This window comes from Marmota monax, unplaced genomic scaffold (genome assembly GCF_021218885.2).
Source record: "Marmota monax isolate L192 unplaced genomic scaffold, Marmota_monax_Labrador192_F-V1.1 WCK01_AAM20220418_F8-fsc00054, whole genome shotgun sequence".
Taxonomy (NCBI): Eukaryota; Metazoa; Chordata; class Mammalia; order Rodentia; family Sciuridae; genus Marmota; species Marmota monax.
The window spans coordinates 752,821-774,984 of NW_026692145.1; the positions used below are offsets into that span (position 1 = coordinate 752,821).

Consider the following 22,164-nt stretch of genomic DNA (forward strand, 5'->3'; position numbering starts at 1 on the left):
CCCCAAAGGATGATTTTGGTTCCACCTTAAGAGGCTAACCCTAACAGCATTTTTCTGTGTGTGTGTGTGTGTGTGTGTGCACGCTGGGGTTTGAACCCAAGGCCTTGTGCATGAGAGGCAAGCACTCAATTAACCGAGCTATATCCACAGCCCCTTTCTTCTCTTTTCTCCCTGATTTTAATTAACAAATATTTGTCAATTAAATTAATGCAGGAAGGAACAAAGTAGGAAGTACAAGTCCTGTGTACCTGAGGTTAGGGGCAGAGGAAGGGCAGGCACATTTTCACTGGGGCAGCTGTGGCACACCGATACGTCATAACAGCTGGGTTAATAGGGCTCCTTCTAAATGTCCCCAGGGATATCTTGGCTACATCAAAGTGTCTCGCATCCTGTTTATGTCCTTTAGCCTATTATTTTTCTAGGAAAATACCTTTGCATATGCATTCTGTTTAATTTTTAAAGCTATTCATGGCTCAGCACAGTGATGCACACCCATAATCCCAGTGACTCAGAAGGCTGAGGCAGGAGGATCATAAGTTCATGGCCAGCCTCCACAACTTAGCAAGACCTTGTCTCAAAACAAATTAAAAGGGCTGAGGATATACTTCAGTGATAGAGTACCCTAGGTTTAATCTCCAGAACCACAATAAATAAATAAGTAAATAAGTGCTCTTTGTGTATTAAATTTTCTTGCTTGTCAAATATGTAACTTTTTTTCCTCCAAGTTATTGCTTATGTTTCCAATTTTGTGGTGATTTCTGCCATTCTGGAGTGATCTTTACTGTGGTCAATTCTATCAATACTTTGCCTGTGTTTCTGCCTTAGATATCATGCCGAGAAAGGTCTTCCTCACCCTAGGATTGTAAAAATGTTCACCTGCATTTTCTTCTGGGCTGTTTTGGTTTGATTTTGTCATGTTTAAACTTTCAGGGCACTATCAACTTTTTTGGCAATAATACACATTTATTGAGTGATTATAATATGCCATATTCTGTTCTAAGCACCTTACTTTGAGCATCTCATCTGAAAGTGCAGTAGCTCCAGAGGTAGGGGCTGCGGGAGCCTGTTTCACAGGTGGAAAACGTAGGGACAAGGAGTTTGTGTACTTATCCAGAATTAAACTGCTGGGGAAACCCAGTCATCTAGTGTTGCAGCCTACAAGGGTTAACTATAAAGGTTTAAGTCAGTATATGTAAAGTATCTGGAGTAGGACAATCAATAGAAAGTAGCAGATTCAAAATTATTACTGCATTGTCCTCATAAACATGATTTCTGATGGCTACATTTATTTGAAAAAAATGCATCTTTTAAAAGTTTATTTCTTTTTTAAAAATATTTTTAGTTGTATATACCTTTATTTTAGTTATTTATTTTTTTATGTGGTGCTGAAGATCGAACCCAGTGTGTCCTCACATGTGCTAGGTGAGCGCTCTACTACTGAGCCACAACCTGAGCCCATTAAAATTCATTTTTGGGGGCTGGGGATGTGGCTCAGGCGGTAGCATGCTCGCCTGGCATGCGTGCGGCCCGGGTTCGATCCTCAGCACCACATACAAACAAAGATGTTGTGTCCGCCGAAAACTAAAAAATAAATATTAAAAAAATTCTCTCTCTCTCTTAAAAAAAATAAATAAATAAAATTCATTTTTAAATTTGTGATTCCTTCACAAGCACAAAAAGCCGTTAGATTCCCATGGGAATACATAAAACCATTAAAAAAGAGTTATCAGTGAATTTTGGAAGGACATACACCAACATGTAAAAAATTTTGTTGGGTAGTGGAATTCCAGAGTATAAAACAATTTATACTTTGTCTCCATTTCTAGTTTTCTAGAAAGAGGATGTCTTTATTTCCTGATGAGAAAAATAGCCACAGTAACTGCTATATGTATGTTTTTAAAAGGCTGTCAATGGGAGGAATCAGGCAGGATCTAGAGGGTGACACAAGGTTAGAAGAAAAATTTCTTTTTCTTCCTTCTTTCGTTCTTCCCCCTTTGGTACTGGGGAGTAAACCCAGGGACACTTTACCACTGAGCTCTATCTCCTGTACTTTTTACTTTTCATTTTCAGACAGGGTCTCATTATGTTGCTGGTATTGGCCTCAAACTTGTGATCCTCCTACCTCAGCCTCCTGAGCCACTGGGATTATAGGTGTGCAAAACCATGCCTGGCTCTTTTTCCTTTTTCTTTTGATAAGCTGGAAGAACACAAAGCTGATAGAAAGGGTCAATAGAGAGGGAGATTGTGGCTCTCAGGAGCAGCAAAGGAGAGTTGGGGAGGGAGCAAGGTCTGCCAGGAGGCAGCAGGTAAGATGAGATATACTCTGTATTCATACTATTATATGAAACAGAAAGATTAGAAGTAAAGATGTAAAAATGTTAATACTAGTGTTGGCTGCATTTTAATTCTATTCTGTATTTTTTGTCTCCTTGATTTTTCTTTCTATATATTCCTTTGCTCTTGATATGTGATTTTTAAACCGGGAGGAAAATGTTTTTTAACATGAAAACAAAAGTAGAAAATCTGTTTCCTAGTGCAGAAGTGTCATAAGTTGGAGGTAGCTGATGGAGGCGTGAGGCACCTGATTCTAGGCCAGAGGCCACCCTGGAAGAACATGTGACAGGAACACACTTGTAACACACAAATTCTGGGGCTTTCCACTCTCTAGTGTTCTATCTTTCCAGGTGAGAGGAAATACTCAACTAAACTCTTAACTTTTCTCTCAGGATTTGAATACGCAAATATTGTATTTAATATAACAAAAATTCTGTATAAAGATGATTTGGGTTCCTGCTTAGAGGCTCACTCTGTCCAACACATTTATTCTTTTTTTCCCCTGATTTTAAGTAACATGGTTATAAAAGAAGATTAAACAGTGCAGAAAGGAAAAAAGTAGAAAGTAAGAGTCCTCCAGACTGGAGGCTGCTGCTACTTTCTGTCATGCCCACCATTGAATAATTTCATAATTTTATCCATTTCTTCTGAGAGGGACACTTCCATTTTAGTTTCTCAGATATTGGGATACCCATTACAATTAGTGGTGTGGTGTGGTAGATTATCTGCCCTGTCACCCACATATCCCCTTCTAGAAAGATCTTTTTTCCATGGTGGCTGAGAATGTTGCCAGAAAATGGCCCTCTGTGAGTGGCCAACTTTCTTCAGAATCACCTCTATTGAAAAAAAGCCACTTCAACAGAAGAGATACCCCAGTCAACACAGGGTTATAATATGTCAAAATACATTCTACTGTCATGTATATTTAAAATGAATTTAAAAAGAACTTTAAAAAGAAGCAATGCACTCAAAACAATGTAGAGCTATGCTGAAGGCATGTCATCCTAACTTCTGGACTTCGCTGAAGGGATGGGGGAAGTTTTTGGTGCGAATGCTTTGCAGCTCAACCCCTACACGTGCCTCATCAACCCTACTTCCTTCTGCCCTCTCAAAAGGATCAATTTCAAAAGCACTTTTTTGGTACCAGTGATTGAACCCAGGGGCATTCAACCACTAAGCCACATCTCTAGCACTTTTTATTCCTATTTTTTTTTTAAATTGCTGAGTCCACCTTTAAACTCACAATCCTCATGCCTCAGCCTCCCAAGCCACCAATGTGCCCGGCTCCAAGGGTACTTTCTTTTTCTTTTTAATTTTTTTTTTAGTTGTTGATGGACACAATACTTTTATTTTTTTATTCATTTTTTATGTGGTACTGAGAATTGAACCCAGTGCCTCACACATGCTAGGTGAGCACTCTGCCACTGAGCCATATCCTCAGCCCTCCAAGAGCACTTTCTAATAAACTTCCGGCATCCTCACCTTCTCAGTGCTTCCTGCCCAGAGGACCCAACCTGCAACATATCCCAAATTAACCGGCAGCATTTTTCATTTTTTTATTGGTACATAAAATAATGAGGGGCTGGGGATATGGCTCAATCGGTAGCGCGCTCGCCTGGCATGCGTGCGGCCCGGGTTCAATCCTCAGCACCACATACAAACAAAGATGTTGTGTCCGCCGAAAACTAAAAAATAAATATAAAAATTCTCTCCTCTCTCTCTCTCTCTTAAAAAAAATTAAAATAAAATAAAATAATGATATACCATGTGATTGATATTATCTTAGACTTGATGAAACATGGAGATATTTAAACTAAATATGTGAGTTTGTTAAAACTAAATTTCCCCCATGATCCTCATTTTTACCTTAACAAGCACAAAGCTTCACATTCTTGGCACTTGAGAGTAGACGTTATATCTGGCTGCTTCCCCAGCACCAATTTCTCACTTCTTCCTTCCTCATTGAATCCTGATTTTGTTCCATGTATTCCAGGGGAAATGGGCTCTAATCTTAGCTCCAGCAGTGGGCTGGACTGGGCAAAGGGCAGTCCAGCCCCAGTTGCCAGTGATAGCTTAAGAAATGGGCATGTGAGCCCATTCTGTCCAGTGAGACTGCAGAAGAGAGTTTCACCACTTACAATAGAGTTGACAGAACTGGGCATGGCAGTGCATCCCTGAAATCATAGCTGCCTTAGAGTCTAAAGCAGGAGGATCACAAGTTTGAGGCCAGTGCCAGCCTCAGCAATTCAGCAAGATTCTGTCTTAAAATTAAATAAAACAAAAGGGCTGGAAGTGTAGCTCAGTGGTAGAGCACCTACCTAGCATGCACAAAGCCATGGGTTTCATCCCCGGCACTGCAAAAAATAAATAAAACAGTTGACACAGAAAGCCTTTCTTGAGGAAACCTTACACAGATTACTACTAGTTGTTCTCATCTAACCACAAGAAGGACCACCCTTTGTTATTTCCTTTTTGCAGAGGTGGGCCTTTGTGCATGCTGTGCAAGCACTCTACCACTGAGCTGCACTCCCAGCCCAGGACCAGCCTTTAACAGAAGAGGGCACTCTGGACAGCAGAGCCACAGGATGGCAAGCACATGGGTCCCTGACATCATATTGAAGCAGTGGATCAAACTGATCAGGGCTGAGCTACCTCTGGACATCCTGCTTATGTAGCCAATAGACTCCTCTATTGTCCAAGCCAGTTTGAGCTAGGTGACCTGACTGGAAAATCTGTAACATCCTAACTGGCAGAAAGATCCTTACAATAACCCCAATATACCCATCTAGCTTTCTCCCTTATCACTACATCTCTGTTACAACCAAATGAGGCTACTCACCATTTACCCCATTGCCCTGTGATTTTTTTACACCTATCTGTTGGCCCAAGTAGACCTGCTGGCTGAAAGCTTTCCCTTGCCTGTCTTCCTGTCAACCTTTCCTAAAGTCTCCCTTGGAATGTTGTTTCTTCCTGGATGCTCCAGTCTTCCCCTTCCTGTTCCCAGCAAGCACTAGCCGTGCCTTTCTCTTCCAGGCCTGAACCTCAGCTTTGTCTTACATTAGAGTCACTTGTACACTTGACCCCAAGCCCCTTGAGGGCAGGGACAGTGTGTACTCATCTTAAGCCTGAGACAACCAGCACAGAGCCTGAGACACAAAATTATCTACCAAATTTAGTCACTCCTTTAGCCCATGTCACCCTAGACAATTAGACAATCACTTTCTATTCATAGAAATGTGACCCCACATTTTGAAAATGGAGCCAGAGACTGACTGAAGGCTACATCTCCCCCCAAGTTCTAACCAAAGATCTGTTGGTCCCTTGTGGACCTTTTGTAACCACACAGAACACCTGAATAGCTAAAACAAGGTTCCCATAGCTATCAGAATGCTTGCAGAGAGGTGACTTCAGAAGTGCTGAGCTTCAGGAAGACCCAGATTGAGGAGGGCTTTGACAATTTTAAGAAAGAGGAGGGGGCTGTGTAGGTCAGTGGTACAGTGCATGTAGCATGCACAAAGCCCTAAACTCAATTCTCAGCACCAAAAAAAAAAAGAAATAAGAAGAAGGAAGGAAGGAAAGGAGGGAGTGAAAGAAAGAGAAAGAAAGAAAAAGAAGGAAGGAGGGAAGGAAAGAAGGAAAAAGAAAGGAGAGGTGAACAACATGGTGATTTACACACTGACCCTAGCATCAGAAAGATCTTAGATGGAATACTGGTTGTGTACCAAATACATCTGTTCTCTGGGACTCAGCTTCTTTATCTAAACAATGGGGGTAATAACAGTACCTTTCTCATGGGCTTGATGTGAACCCTGAATGAAGCAATACATACAAAGTGCCTATAGGAAATACTTGGTCAAACTATAACTGCCATTCAAAATGAGCCTAGCACTGTGGTGTATGCCTGCAATCCTAGTGGCTCAGAAGGCTGAGAAAGGAGGATTGCAATTTTGATAGCCTCAGCAATTAGTGAAACCTTGTCAAAAAATAAAAAATAAAAAGGTCTGGGGATATGGCTCAGTGGTTAAGCATCCCTGAGTTAAATACCCAGTATCAAAACAAAACAAAGAACCCCCAAAAAACCAATAACAAAAACAAAACAAGGAGAATTAAGCCCATAAAATGGATGGAAAAAAGACTGGAAAGTACGGGTAGTGAGGAGAGGATGGGAAGGATAAGGAGGGAACAAAACTCCTCTGGGTAGAACTTTCTGTATACCTCTTATTTATTATGCTTCACTGTAATAATGAATGAAAACTAGGATATGGAGAATGGGGGCCTAATTGAAATACAAATGCTAACAAACCAAACTGCACCACAGTACCATAGCCACTTTAAAAGGGATAAAGAAGAAAACAACAATGATTTTGAAAAACAATGTGTTTGATTGGATGCTGAAAGCTTAGGACCAAAAGATCTGTATATAATGAATTCTGGCTAAGAAATCTGTTACAGATAAATGTAACTACTTTATAATACTAGAGTTAAACAATAAGGGACAAGTGCACATAATGAGAGCCACTTTTTCCACTGTTGAAGAAAGAAATTCTTCAAGAAGAAATAAGGAAAAAGGGAAGGCTAGAATGAAACTGTTGGTGTGAATTAGAGTGGATGTCAGTATGAACTCATTTGTATGTTAATGTTTATGATAAACAGGCACAGAAACAGAGATGCATATATGCATGGCTTGGTATGCATGCTTTTATTTCCTAGCTTTATCCCCTGGGAGGACCTAGAAGCAATGACAACCCAATAGCAATGAGCACACTCAGTGCCCAGATCCTGGGTTCTAATACCATTCCCCAAGATTCAGGACAAGAAGTTCCAGGCAGAAGAATCCACATGCAAAATAACTGAACCTTTGATTTCAGCATTCTCAAATATTATATAATTAAAGAAAAGAAAAAAATTTAGGAAAGGAAGTTCTACTGAAAACTACCAAATTTGAAAGTCACTTTAGCCCTGAATCATAATAAGAAAGTCCATTAGGAAGTATGTCCTTATTGTACAAAGAGAAAACTTGAAACTTAATTTGACAGTTTATCAATAATGTTTGAAGTTACAAATAATAATGAAAAAACATTAAAATGTCATTATTTTAGCTGAATGCAGTAGTGCATACCTGTAATTCCGGTAACTTGGGAAGCTGAGGCAGAAGGATGGCAAGTTCAAGACCAGCCTTGGCAATTTAGCAAAACCCTGTCTCAAAATAAAAAATGAAAAAAGAACTGGGGATGTAGCTCAGTGGTAGAGTGCTTATCTAGCATGCTTGAGGCCCTGGGTTCAATTTTCAGCACACTAAATGAGTAAATAAGGGCAAGAAATGTAGCCCAGTGGTAGAATACCTGTGGGTTCAATCCACAGTACCACAAGAAAAAAAAAAAAAAAACTATTATTTTTTAAAGTAGTTTGAAGGGTCTATAAAATTCACACTTTAAAATGGTAAAGAGTGGGCTGGGGACGTGGCTCAATTGGTAGGGCGCTGGCCTGGCATGCGTTCGGCCCAGGTTCGATCCTCAGCACCACATACAAACAAAGATGTTGTGTCCGCCGAAAACTAAAAAATAAATGTTGAAATTCTGACTCTCTCTCCCTCTCTCTCTCTCTCTGTCTCTATCTTAAAAAAAAAGAAATCATCAAAAGCCTTTAAAAAATAAAAAATAAAAAAATAAAATGGTAAAGAGTGCGACCACTCTGGAAAGCAGTCCTCAGAAAACTTTGAAAGAACCACCATTTCACCAGTCATCCCACTCCTCGGTCTAAACCCAAAGGACTTAAAATCAGCATACTACAGGGTCATAGCCACATCAATGTTTATAGCAGCTCAATTCACAATAGCTAAACTATGGAACTAACCTAGATGCCCTTCAGTACATGAATGGATAAAGAAAATATGGCATATACACACAATGGAATATTACTGAGTCATAAAAGAATGACTTTATGACTTTTGCCAATAAAAGGACGGATCTAGAGACTTGTTCTAAGTGAAATAAGCCAATCCCCAAAACTCGGTCAAATGTTCTCTTGGATTTGCGGATGCTAACATACAACAAAGGGGGGAAAATAGAAGTCCAGTGGATTAGACAAAGGGGAATGAAGGGAAGGAAGAAAAATAGGAATAAGAAAGACAGTGAAAACAGATTTTTAAAAAGGTAAAGAGTACACACAATCATTCATGCTAAAAAGTCTTTTTTTTTTTTTTTGTCTAAAGTTGCCCACAGGATTATAAAATAAGTCAGAAAAAAAAAAACAACCTGAAAAGCACATTGGAGAAACTCTGCAATAAGTCTTTGCAATGTTGTCTAGTGCCAGAGGAAGGCAATTTACATTCTTAAAGATCAGCTGTGACCTCAAAAAGCTGTGTTTAATATAAGTCATTTGGAATTATTACCTCCAATGAGCCTAGTGCTTTCCTCGATGTATCAGTGTATGACTTTCTACACAAGAGTTGCACATTACAGGTTAAGTAGAACTGAACTAAGAGGGCAGATTCTGGAATAAAATTGTCTCAATTCAAATTCCTCATCTGCCACTTATGAACTGTATGATCTGGGAAAATTTTGCAACCTTCTGGACCTGCTTTTCTTAATCTATAAAGATGGGACAATTGAAAAAACTAAAACAAAACTTCTTTATCAGAGTTCTCTTGAGGATTCAAGTGTTTAGTACAAGCCAGGTATGGTGATACACACCTGTAATCCTACTGATATTGAAAATTTTCATCTATGCAGGTAGTTTCCAAACTTTCAAGTGTACAAGAATCAGTTGGGGGCTGGGGATTTAGTTCAGTTGGTACAGTGCTTGCCTCACATGCACAAGGCCCTGGGTTCAAGGTTCAATCCCCAGCACCACACACACACAAGTATCAGTTGGGTTGGGGGTGTGGCATACATCTATAATCCCAGTGACTTGGGAGGCTGAGTCAAGAGAGTCACAAGTTCCAAGGCCAGCCTCAGTAATTTGGCAAGGCCCTCAGCAATGCAGTGAGACCCTGTGCGAAAATTTAAAAAATATTAAAAGGGCTGGGGATGTAGTTCAGTGGAAAAGCCCCAGAATTCAACCTTCTGTACCTGCCCTCTCAAAAAAAAAAAAAATTACATCTGTAGTAATCTTTTTATCATTATTCCATAAACAATGCAATCTAACAACTGGTTGTGTGGCATTTCTGTTGAGCTAGAACTAGGCATTATAAGTAATCTGGAGATGATTAAAGTGCACAGGAGAATATACCATGGATGTCTGCACATAGGCCTCGTAGATAAGGTCAAGTACAGCCTGGCTTGTCTTGGAGCAATGCCCCATGATCTTCACCGAAACATGATAACATGAACAATCTTGTGAGCAGCTGCCCCAAGGCCATTTGTCACCCACCTCCCTGTCTTGTGGGGGCTGTCATGAGGCAGTTTCTCATCTGTCTCCCAGGCTCTTAAGGTATGGAACTTTTGACCTTGCCTTTCCACATAGGGTACAGCTGCAGGCCATAAAATCATTAAGCTGGAGTCTAGAGCTGACTCCCCCATGACAGAGTAACCCACCACTCTCGTGGTCCTCTGGGACTAGAGATATGGGGAATTGACACCTTGCTTTTCTTGGTCATGCTAAGTAGTAAACCATCTGTATGTACTTGGGCTTGTTTCTTTCCCAACTGAATCTATGGCAGAATGGCAAGTCCAACTGAGGAGCTATAGATGTTGCTAAAGACCACTTGACGGTACTAAAAACTATTAGGAAAATTAAAGAGGCAATTAATGGAGAGAAACTTTGAGGCTGTTAGAGAGGGAGGTCTGGACAGGGTTCACCAAGGTGACATAACTGTGAGCCAGCCATGTTGATGGGGGGCAGAGAGGAGATTGGAAGGAGCAGTTACAGAGGCCCAAGACAAGGGGGAGATTGGCAAGTTTAAGGCACTGAAAGGATGGCAGTGTGGTTGAAGTGAACAGGAGAAGGATAATTAGTTGAGGATTATAGAGAAGCAAGCAGGGGCTAATTAACACATGGGTCTGCAGGCCATATTTGTTTTTCAGTTAGTAGTTTTCTTAGGTGTTAAGCAAATGATGTGATCTCATTTATATTTTCAAAAGATTATGCTCCTCCCAAAGAAAAAAAAGTTATTAAAAATTAAAGATCACGACCACTGCAGGGCAGTCTGAATAGTGAGGAAGAGTGAAAGGGGGACCAGTTGAGAGTGCTCTGGCTAAAGCTGTGCAGTGAAAGAAAGGTAAGAGGAGGGATTACAGAGCCTGCTCAGCAGGCCTGTGGGGCAGTGATGTGACCAGGGTGAGAGGCAGGGAAGAGCAGATTCTCCATCAGTGAAAGGACTTTGTAGTTGGGCACGGTGGCACACACACCTGTAATCTCAGTGATTTGGGAATCTGAGGAAGGAGGATTACAAGTTCAAGGCCAGCCTGGGAAACTTTGCAAGACCCTATCTCAAAACAAAACAAAAAGGACTGAGGATGTGGTTGAGATAACGTGCCTCTGGGTTTCATCACCAGGACTAGAAAACAAAAAAGACTTTCCTTGCAAAATGGGGAGCTATGAGAGCAATTCTAGCCAAAGAGTGATTCAAGTTTGACCATTTTTTAAAATTTTTTAATATTTATTTTTTAGTTATCGGCGGACACAACATCTTTGTTTGTATGTGGTGCTGAGGATCAAACCCGGGCCACACACATGCCAGGCGAGCGCGCTACCGCTTGAGCCACATCCCCAGCCCTTGACCATTTTTTTTTGAGATGGACACTTGCTGTGCTATCCATGCTATCCTTGAGCTCCTGGGTTCAAGGGATCCTACTGCTGGAGATCAGGACAGAGGCCACTATAACAATCCAGGTAAGAAACTATGACCAATTTTTCATGGCAGCTTCGCTTCACTAAATCTCTTCTCTCCACTGATTTGGTCATTAAACATGTGAGATGGTCTCGACCTTCTCTGGGAAATGTGCTGTAAATAAATTAATGTGCATAAAGCACTTAGCATAACATGTGACATATATTAAACATATTAAATAATTATCACTGGTATTACTAATATTTCTGAAGCCCCTGCTTTCAGAAGAGCTCTTAGAGGTTCTTATGCCTTTAAAAATGCAAATAAAATCTGCTTAAAACCCCAGGGCCTTCACATTGTGGCATGCAGAAAAGTCATACTCTGCCATAGCCTTCAAGGTCACCCATGGTCAGGGTCTGGACTTCCTCTCTGGTCACAGGTTCTACCACTCTCCTGTCAAGTACCTCAGATGGCTTGTCACTATCTCAGCTTCTTTTGCTTGGCTATTCCTACTGCAAGGAACTCTTTTCTCCTAGCTTTTCCCTATAGCTGGTTTCTTCTCTAATCCCTTTCAGCCCAACCATGACCTTACCTAATCACTCTGTTTAAGGAAAGATGCCACTCTTCAGGACTCAGCACATTGTTTTTATAATTTCTTTACAGCCTGTCACTATTTGAAATGCTTTTGTTTACTATTCCTTTCACCATCCAGACTTAATCTCCACAAAACCAGAAACTTGCTTGTCTTCTCTAGTACTTGGAACACAAAGGGGGCTGTGTGTTTCTAGAATCTCAGATGCAGGGAAGGACATCAGTTGATTGACTTTCCAAGCTAATGGTAGAGCAGTAGGTCAGGTTATCACAAATCATTTATACCTGGATTAAAAAGGAACCCACCAGTATGTACTACAGGTCGTCTTCTCTCTTTTGTTTTCTTTCTTTTGCAGTACTGGAGACTGAACCCAGGCATGTTTACCACTGAGCTACATTTCTACCTTGATGCAGGGTCTCACTAAGTTGCTGAGGCTGGCCTTGAACTTGAGATCCTTCTGAGTCTCCCAAATACCTGGAATTATGGGTGTGCACCACCCATGCCTTCCTACAGGAATGATTCTAAGCATTCAAAATAAAGGAATGCACAAAGGGTGCAACACACACAAATTTTCCAGATAACTAAGCATTAACACTTTTTTAGATGGTAATATTCCTAAAATGTACAGTTTTCTATCTCCCTAAATAGACTTAAATGGAATTTCATTTTCCTTTATTTATGAATACAGGGTAGTAATGAAAGGGAAGCCCTGAGGGATTACTTAGGTGTGATATTTTGAAAGGGTTTATTTTATTTTATTTTGGTACTGAGGATTGAACCCAGGGGTGCTCAACCACTGAGCCACATCCCCAAAACTTTTTTTTATATTGTTTTAGAGACAGGGTCTCACTGAGCTGCTAAGTGCCTCCCTTAGTTGCTGAGGCTGGCTTTGAATTTGCACTCCTCTTGTCTCAGCCTCCTGAGCCACTGGGATTACAGGCGTGCGCCACCGTGCCTGACTCTAAGGTGTGATATTTATGACCATTTGCTCCTATATTAAATGGCCCTGGGAAAATAATTTTTTCTAATTTTACTTTTTCTTTCCTCTGGACTATCAACCTGAAAATGACTCTGGCTCTTTTCAGCATGACCTTTCCCCTAATTTATAAATTTGATCTGTTCAAAGTTGATTAAAGAAGCTGGGCATGATAGAGCATACCTGTAATTCTAGCAACTCAGAAACTGAGGCAGGAGAATTGCAAGTTGGAGGCCAGACTGGGCAACTATCAAGATAATCTTGAAATAAAATCAGCTGAGGATGGAACTCAATGGTAGAGCTCCCCTGAGTATCCGTAGTACTGCAAAAAAGATTAAAAAATAAATTATTAAAATTGTATTCCTAAAATTCATGTTAAGAAAAGGTCTGAGGTGGACATGTGATGCATGCCTATAATCCCAGTAGTTCAGGAGGCTGAGACAGGAGGATCACAAATTCAAAGCCAGCCTCAGCAATTCAGCAAAGCCCTAAGCAACTCAGTGAGATCCTGTCTCAAAACAAAAAATAAAAAGGGCTGGAGAGGTTGCTCAGTGGTGGAGTGCCCCTGGGTTTAATTCTGGTATGAAGAAAAGAAAAAAAGAAAAGGAGGTCTGAGGAATGGTGTTTTGATAAAAAGGGAATTCATAACGGTTTGGTAAAAAAGATGCTTTTCTTCCTGGCAGTTACATGCATTTCGGGTTGGGTTGGATTGGGTCACCAGTTAATCATTACACTTAACTACAAACTAGAGTTTGAATCAGAAGGGGAAAGTTTAGCTTCTTCATGATATTGACCCAATAATCAGGCAAACTGAGGTTTAAATCTTGGTGTTGCCACTTGCTAGCCATGTACCTAACATCCTGGAACACTCATTTGATTTCCAGCAGTGATCAATGCTGATGAAGCATTTGCTACGTGAGACCACTGTCCTGTTTTACCTGTACTGTAGCAACTAATTAATGATCAGGTATTCACTGTAGCAGGTAATTAATCCTTTGCTATTCACTCATTCAATAATCCATGAGCTTCTACTAGTCGAAAAGCTCTGATCAAGGCACTAAGTATACATTAATGAATAAGACATATGACAGTAACTGCTTCTCCTATGGGACTTGCATTCTAATAGGGGTGAGAGTATAGACTGTGAACAATAAATGCAAATGTAAATCATATGGCATATTATTGGGTTATACCACTCAAAACTGCCAATAGTTTTTTACCTACAAAGATGGTAATTTCATATGGTTCAACACAGTAGAAGGTAACAGTATGATCAAAAGGGGAGTAAGGAGGCTTAGCAGTGGGAGCAGGATGCACTATTAATGAGGTGACATTATTAATGAGTTGACACTATTAATGAGGTGACATTTGCAGGGGGAAGACATAAGTCAGAAGTTATTTTGTGTATTGCCATCACATTTCTTAGATTTTTTTAAAATTTTGGTACCAGAGATTGAACCCAGGAGTGCTTAACCACTAAATTACATTCCCAACCCTTTTTGTTTTGAGACAGGGTCTCACTAAGTCTTTAGGGCCTCCCTCACTAAGTTGCTGAGGCTGGCTTTGAACTTGTGGTCCTCCTGTCTCAGCCTCCTGAGTCACTGGAATTTCAAGGTGTGCACCACCATGCCTGGTTGATTCATGTTTTAACATTGACCTCAACCTTAAAGGTTATAAAGGTCAAATAAGATAATAGAATTGAAATATTTTCTCAACAAAGAAGTTCTAGGACTAGAGAAAATTGTTATTTAACATTATTTAAAGCTCCCTACTTTATTGCTGGGAATTACAGCAAATTTTGAAAGGAATAAATATAGCCAGATGGCTCACAAGGTTGCTAGTTCATACCTCATCTGCAATAGAAAAGCAAGTAACAGTTCTGGTGTAAAACTATTCCCCTGCTCCCAGAAAACAAAGGAGATTTTGTTGTTGTTATTCTCTAGTCAATGATTATGATTAGGTATATGATTAGGTTATAACAGGACATGTCTAAAAACAATCTGTTGAGATGTGGCTGAGATCACAGTCTGAACAACTTCAGAATTCCAAGAGAAAGGCATGTTCTGTTGGCAGAGTCAAATGTGTCTGAAATTTAGTCTCTGAAGGAGGTAGGAACTCTGCTAGCTCCACCAACCCATTCCATCATAATCAATCAGTACTTGCTGTTTGGGAAAGATAACCATTAAACTAGCTACTAAAACTTAAAAAGGTAACTAATAGAAACTATACTAAGTTAATCTACAGAGAAAAGATAGGTATGTATAGGTTATCTTAAAGACAGTCCTTGAAAAATTAAAAAGTGGTACATTTTTAAATTCGTTTATTTGCATTTAAAAGGAACTGTTGACAAAGATTCACCAGAAATAATCTGAACAGGCGGGAAGATATAGTCAACACTACTGAAACAGGTTTATTCGACTGAACAAAGCCTCTTAGATGCTGTCATTGATGTGAAAACTGCTTCTTACTTTTCTAATATACATATGGTAGTATAATTAACAATATTCAATCACTTCTGTTCTTTCCTGAATATATAAAAATTAAAATACCAATTAAAAAACTAATATATCTTCTCTTTCAATGTTTCTTACAGATACAATTTCAATATTCTCATTTAATAGTGGTGTAGTTTAAGAGATTTTTTCATTCACAAGTTAAACAACAATCCATCAACTGATAGTCTCTAAGTCCATAGTGCAAATTAAAAGTTCAGGAATGCAGCAACCGACATTTCTAAAATACAAAACAGATAAAATTCATAGAAGGTTCATGCAAAGAGCTTTACTAAGCAGATGGCCACAGAACTAGAACATTTGATGATTTTACTAGTGATGTCAATGGGACTCCCGATGTTTCTGGACCCAACTTGAGCTCTCATCTTAGGCTTTGTATTTTGCTTTCCCAGTTTCACTAATGACACACACATGCTATAAAATAAAAATTCAGAACTTCACATTAGAAAAGTATTCTGAAATGAAAGGCAAGAAAAGCATGCTGGGTTCTTAGTAAACAAACAAAGGTAGTACTAGTGTATGTTAGGCCAGTAACTTAGGAAGAGTGTCTTTTGGAGACAAAGCAGTAGTCTGTCCCCTTAGTTTGATTTATTTTTTCATCTTAATATGTAACTGAAAAACAAAGCATGGAATTATAGGTATATTGATCTATTGATCTAGGGGCTAGGGCAAGTGGTGAAAAAAAGATGAAATAAAAAACCTGCTCATTGGGGCTGGGGTTGTGGCTCAGTGGTAAGAGCGCTCATCTCGCACACACGGGAGCCTGGGTTCGATCCTCAGCACCACGTAAAAAAATAAATGAGTGAAATAAAGGTATATATATATAAAAAAACCTGCTCAAGATAGTGTCCTTGGTGCAGTCTTCCTAAATCTTTCTCAATCACGTTCATAAACAGACCCATGGGACACCTGCCTCCAGAGGTGGAGGCGGGTATATGAAGGAGAGTGAATTAAAAGACTTAAACTTGAACATTTATTTCTTATTTATAACTACATTTATCATCTGAAATAATAATGAGACAGTTATTGTATATTAAAGCTGTTCAACTATTTCAGCCAGCAAGAAGTGTCACCCTAGCCTGGCCAAGTTCCAGTTTGAAGGATGTCTGTACTTGACTACAGCTTTATGTGACTAATGGGAACCATCAGTCTGTTCAAATTACAAGGTTCTGGAAGGAGAAAACAATTCTTCTCTTTCCTAAATTTTTATGTGGGTTTTGAAAAATGAGAGTGAGGAAAAAAAAAGCATTACTTACATTCAAGTCCCTGAAGTATTCATTATAGTCAAGGGCATATCCAACAACAAATTTGTCTGGAATTTCAAATCCAACAACTAAAAAGAATCATAATTCATCATTTAGGTACAGAAAATATCACTTTCAAATTTAATGCTTGCAAATGTTCCTTGTCTAAAAATTTTCTCTAAAGCAACTCTAAGTCACTACATGTACAATTTTTTTAGGTTAAAGATAGCTAAATGTTTGATAAAAAAGTAATCCACTTACAGTCAGGTCGATATCCAACACTTCTAGAGGTTCTTTTCACCAGCAAGCTGTTAAATACAAAGTGTGACATGTGGCATATGGAAACACTATAAAAGGGCGCTACAAAAGAGGACATTAATGTTCCTAAATAGTGTTTAATTTGCATTTAGCATACTATGTTAGTTTTAACATATGTATAAAAAAAAGACTATAAAATGGAGCTGTCCACCTGGCACCTCATAGGCAGTTCTGAGAGTTGCATCCTAACTGCTCATGTGTCCAGTGAAGGACAGCTAATCAGGAGGACAAATGTGTGGGGAATGTCAATAAGCAAAGATGAAAAGGGCTCTGGGTCCAGAGTTCCTGAAAATATAATCCCCACAATGTAAAGGGTTTAGGAGAGCCAGATGCAGTGGCACATGCCTATAATCCCAGCATATCAAGAGGCTAAGACAGAAGGATAGTGAGTTCAAAGCCAGTGTCAGCAATTTAGCAAGGCCCTAAGCAATTTAGCAAGACTCTGTTTCAAAATAAAACATAAAATGGCTGTAGATATGGCTCAGTGGTTAAGCACCCCTGGGTTCAATTCCCGGTACCCCCCACCCCCCGCAAAAAAAAATATTTGGCTTACAAAGAGGAACTTTAGGCCAAAAATAACTAGCATGCTAAAGGAACCAATTCTGGGCAGGGAGAAGACAGTGTGGTGGATTGAACCCAGGGCCTTGCTCATGCTAAGAATGCATTCTACCACTGAGCTATATACCATCAGTGTAGAAGCTAATTAATTAATTTATTTATTTTTGAGACAAGTTCTCACTTAGTTGCCCAGGCTGGTCTGGAAATCCCCATCCTCTTGCCTCAGTCTCCCAAGTAGCTGAGAGTCACACCCATCTTAGAAGTAAATTTTTTTTGGGGGGGTGGTACTGGGGATTGAAACCAGAGGCACTTTACCATTAAGCTATGTCACTATTCCTTTTTATTTTTTATTTTGAAGTAGGGTCTCACTAAGTTGCTAAGGCTGGCTTTGAATTTATGATCCTCTTGCCTCAGCCTCCTGAGTTGCTGGGATTATAGACATGTGCCACCACACCTGGAAAAGTAATTTTTTTAAGTAATTAAATTTTTAATTGTTTGAATCTTGCTGGAAATATAACAATTTGAAGTGATTTTTTTAAAAAAATATTTGATTACACTGCTATTATTATTAGGTATTTATAGAAATTGCTAACCTGTATATATGATTTGATACAATTTACAAAAATAAGCCATACTTGAAATGACTCAGCAAATATAAAGTTAAATGTTAATTGCTTTTCCAAATTTTTTTATCTTCAGAGGAAGTTGCAAAAAAATACACAAGGGTGATCCCTAGTATCCTTGATTCAGTTTCTTCTATTGCTGACATCTTTTTTAACTACAGTAGATTATTACAACAAGGACATGGATACTGGTGAGCAAACTGACTCTGTCCAGATTTCACAGGTCTACAGGCACCATTTGTATATAATTTTAAGGCAATTTTATCACATGTGTGGATTCATGTAATTGTTACCAAAATCAAGGTAACACAAGGTTCTTTCTTGTACTCCTTAATGCCTGACAATCACTAATCTGTTCTCCATTCCTATAATTTTGTCATTTCAAGAAAGCTGTATAAGTGGAATCATAATATGCAACTTTGGTACTGGCTTTTATTGGCATAATTCTTTGGGGCTCATCTAGTTACTCTGTGTATCAATAGTTGATTTCTTTTTATTGCTGAGTATGATGGTATGGGTGCATTACAACTTTGTTTAACCATTTACCTTTCATTTTAATGATTTACCTATCACAGATGCTGCCACTATGAGCATTCATGTACAGGTTTTTATGTGCACATAGATTTTCATTTTCCTGGGATAAATGCTCACTAGCCCCCTTAGGTTCTTATGGTACTTACATGTTTAGTTTTTAAAGAAACTGCCAAACTATTTTCCAGACTGGACATGTTAGATTATATTCCTTATCAGGAAACTGCTTTTTACTTTCTAATTAAGGTTAAACAAATTAGTCATTCTTACCCCTGCACTGAATAAAAAGAATAAGCTTTATACTTACTCATTTTACATAAAATAGATATGCATATAAAACTTAAAACAGATACATAAAATATCTGTGATAATAAAATCTCCTGGTAGGAGAGGGATTAGAGAAAAAAGTTGAGAAACACTGATGTGGGCCACCTATGATCTAAGTATTCTTTGAGCACATAACATCTCCAGCAACGCAAAAATTCACGAACATATGCTTGTGCAAGCAATTAGAAAACCTCTAAAGATAAACTGCTGGCATATGACTCATTAGTAGGCATATTCTGATTCAGACACTCAACAGATATGTTGATCTTTCAAAACAGGTTTATAAAAACAAGTTATATCATTCAGGAAAAAAGAGATAAAAGATCACTAGCTGAACCCATCACAAAAATTACATATTGGTTAAAGATTTAAAAATGAAAAATGTAATTGTATAAGTTAAGAAAAAAAAACCAAAATGGGCTGGGGATGTGGCTCAGTAGTAGAGCATTTGCCTGGTATGTGTAAGGTCCTGGGTTTCATCCTAAACACTACCAACATCACCCCCACGCTGCTGCAAAAAAAAAAAAAAAAAAACAAGAGATGTTACTTCTAATAAAAACTTAAGTGGCTGGATTTGGTAAGAGCCTAAGGCAGGAGAATCACAAGTTTGAGGCTAGCCTTAGCAACCTAAGAAGACTCTGTCTCAAAATAAAAAATAAAGGCATTGAAATGCAGCTCAATATAGAACGTCCCTATGTTCAATCCCCAGTACCGCAAAACAAAACAACAAACTGTACAATTTAAGGTAGTAAGAGCATTAATTGTGCCAGCCCTGAGTTTGAATCTCACCTCTATAGAATACTAGCTGTATCCCTGGGCAAATCCTTACACCTCAGTCTCCTTATATATAAAGTAGAAGCAATGTTACCTCAGAGTTGTTGGAGGACGGAAACTATAAAGTAGGGATAGACAGAGAATCATAAAAGCGAAAGAAAATAGCATGGATATGGCCAAGAAGGGATGCTGGCTTAGAAAAATGAAGCAGGAACTGTAAAATTTCAATGTGGACTCCAAAACAAGATGCAGCATATATCACTCAATTTTAGAAGTTCCAGATCTCCAGGGCCCACTCCTTCCTACTACTTCCTCACTACTCTTTGAGATTCTTGGTCTCAATTTTGCAAGGAGGCCACAAAATTTCTACCTCGCTACTCAGGACAAGTTGATACAATTAGCATGTTGAAAAACCAAATGTTAATAATACAAACAGCCCTACATATCTATGGTTTCCAAAAAAAAAAAAAAAAAGGAGGGTAGATGGCAGGTTAGAGGAAGTATGCATTTCCCAGGAGTTCCTCAGCACAAGATTTAAATGGTAGGAAGATTGCTCTTCACCTAAGGAAATTCACTGAAAATCAACACTGGATAGCAAAATAATCATAGAAATACAAAAGTTGGAAACTTTGAACAAAATATAAGAACTATACATTAGAGACATGCCAGCTCACTGCAGATGGGAAGGGGAATAGAGCAGAGAGAAAATAATATAGCAAACAAAATGGGCTTGAGGAACCATGGAATAGAAAGCTAACCTTAACTAATCTAGAGATGGTGGGGAAAGATATTTTGAAAAATAATTAAAAGTCAGTTAGCGGGCTGGGGATGTGGCTCAAGCGGTAGTGCACTCGCCTGGCATGCGCAGGGCCCTGGTTCAATCCTCAACACCACATAAAAACAAGAATAAAGATATTGTGTCCACCAAAGTAAATAAATAAATAAATATTTTTTTAAAAAAGTCAGTTAGCTAAGGTCCCCATAGTCCAGCTGGAATCAGTGCTGTGGCAGCATTTTTGACTGGCTGTGTGGTATCAAGTAGAGGCTGGAGATTGGGAATTCATAGAGGAAGTTGACAGCCTGACCCAGAAGACACCCATTGTGAGGGTCATATTGTATCTGGACCGGCATGACTGAAATAGGTGCAGAGGTCTGTGCCTAGGACAATACAGGCTGGGGATACTGAGGAAAACTCCCCTTCTTGCTAGAACATCTGGAACATCTGGAAAGATGGCAGTCAAACAAGTCTGTATTCCAGGTCTGACCCTGGGTAAATCACAACCATGGGGATGAAATATCTGAAGCCAGTCAAGGTAAAAGTGGAAATTCTGAAGCCACTCAAGCTAGAAGTGGAAATTCTGGGAGGGCTGAGACCCAGATGGTGCAGCCGAGATAGGCATTTGCCCAGCAAGAGGTGGGTGTGAACCAAATCTCAAATACCTACCAACAGAGTTCCAAGGGTAGGTCAAGATGAATCTCTAGCTACTGGAATTTCCAATTTAGAACTCTATACCAGCCTCACTATGGGAATACACAGTTTTAAGCACTCCCCAGTCTATCCCCTATCTTCTAAGGGAATAGGATGCTGAGAGCTACTACAACCAGCTTTGGAACCTAGCAAAAACAGCTGGCAGCCTGGGGAGAAACACAAAGATGCGAGACTTCACACTGTCCTAGACCTAAGGGTTAGTCTCCAAAACTAAATTTAAATATTGCACATTAGCATAAGAAAAATATATCCATCCTCACCATAAGTTTTGACCACCTCAGTGGAAATCCTTTTCTTTTCTCAATAAGAATTCTTTTCCTATTCCCCCCTTTTCTGCTTTTTTTTTCTAATTTTAAATTTTATTTTATCCTATTTTTAAAAAAATTACTTTTCTATTCTTTTACTTTTTTCCATTCTGTGTGTTTATGTTTGTGTGTTATCACCATACATATATGTGTGTGTGTGTGTGTGTGTTATCACTACACAGATAGGTTTGAATATATATATGTATATTCATACAATTTCCTTTTTCATCCATTAATTACTTAGCCTTGATTTGACTTTGGTTGGGTAAAATTTTACATGGGTTTGTTTTAATCTTTTACTTGTTTGTTTGTATACTTGGGTTTTGTTCCTTATTAGCTCTTCTTCACTCATTTCCCCCATTAATAAATTTTCCCGATCCCCTTTCCTCTCTTTAGTTTATTACTTTTAGTTAGTTTTTTACTTCTCCATCTTTATAGCCATCATCTGCTACCTACCTTCTACTTCTCCTCTGTTCATTTTTAAATATTTCAAACATTTCTCTAAATTTCCTACCATATTTTCTTTTCACTTAAAGAACTGCAATTCCATTATCTGATAGAATTATGTAGTTTATAATTTCTGCCTTATTCCTGTTGTTGTTATTATTAACACAATGTATGACATAGGAGACACCTGTTGGTTAATATCTGACCTAATTCATGGCTGTTCATTGTTGGTGTAAATGTTAAATGCTGACTCTACCATTTCTCAACAGATGGTAATTAGTGTTATAGATCTCAAAGTAGACACTGGACATTTATTTTAAGGCTATACATCATTTGTTAACATTATTGCTAGTCCTTGGTCCC

General features: G+C 38.9%; 1 protein-coding gene across 3 annotated transcripts in view; it reads right to left on the minus strand.

Annotated features, from left to right (window-relative positions):
* The window catches only part of Hprt1 (hypoxanthine phosphoribosyltransferase 1), a 65,741-nt gene that overhangs the window by 9,855 nt on the left and 33,722 nt on the right, over window positions 1-22,164 (minus strand). For 2 of the 3 annotated variants that reach the window (XR_009224403.1, XR_009224401.1), the window contains exons 7-10: window positions 16,691-16,737; window positions 16,442-16,518; window positions 12,856-12,994; window positions 7,454-7,530 (exon numbers count right to left, since the gene is read on the minus strand). Coding sequence is in view for 1 of the 3 variants with exons in the window: in XM_046467776.2 (XP_046323732.1) it covers window positions 15,552-15,599; window positions 16,442-16,518; window positions 16,691-16,737 (172 nt within the window). In the remaining 2 variants the exon portion in view is untranslated. Of the gene's footprint in view, window positions 1-7,453; window positions 7,531-12,855; window positions 12,995-14,975; window positions 15,600-16,441; window positions 16,519-16,690; window positions 16,738-22,164 lie in introns of those variants that run through there. The other variant, XM_046467776.2, reaches the window with a different exon arrangement.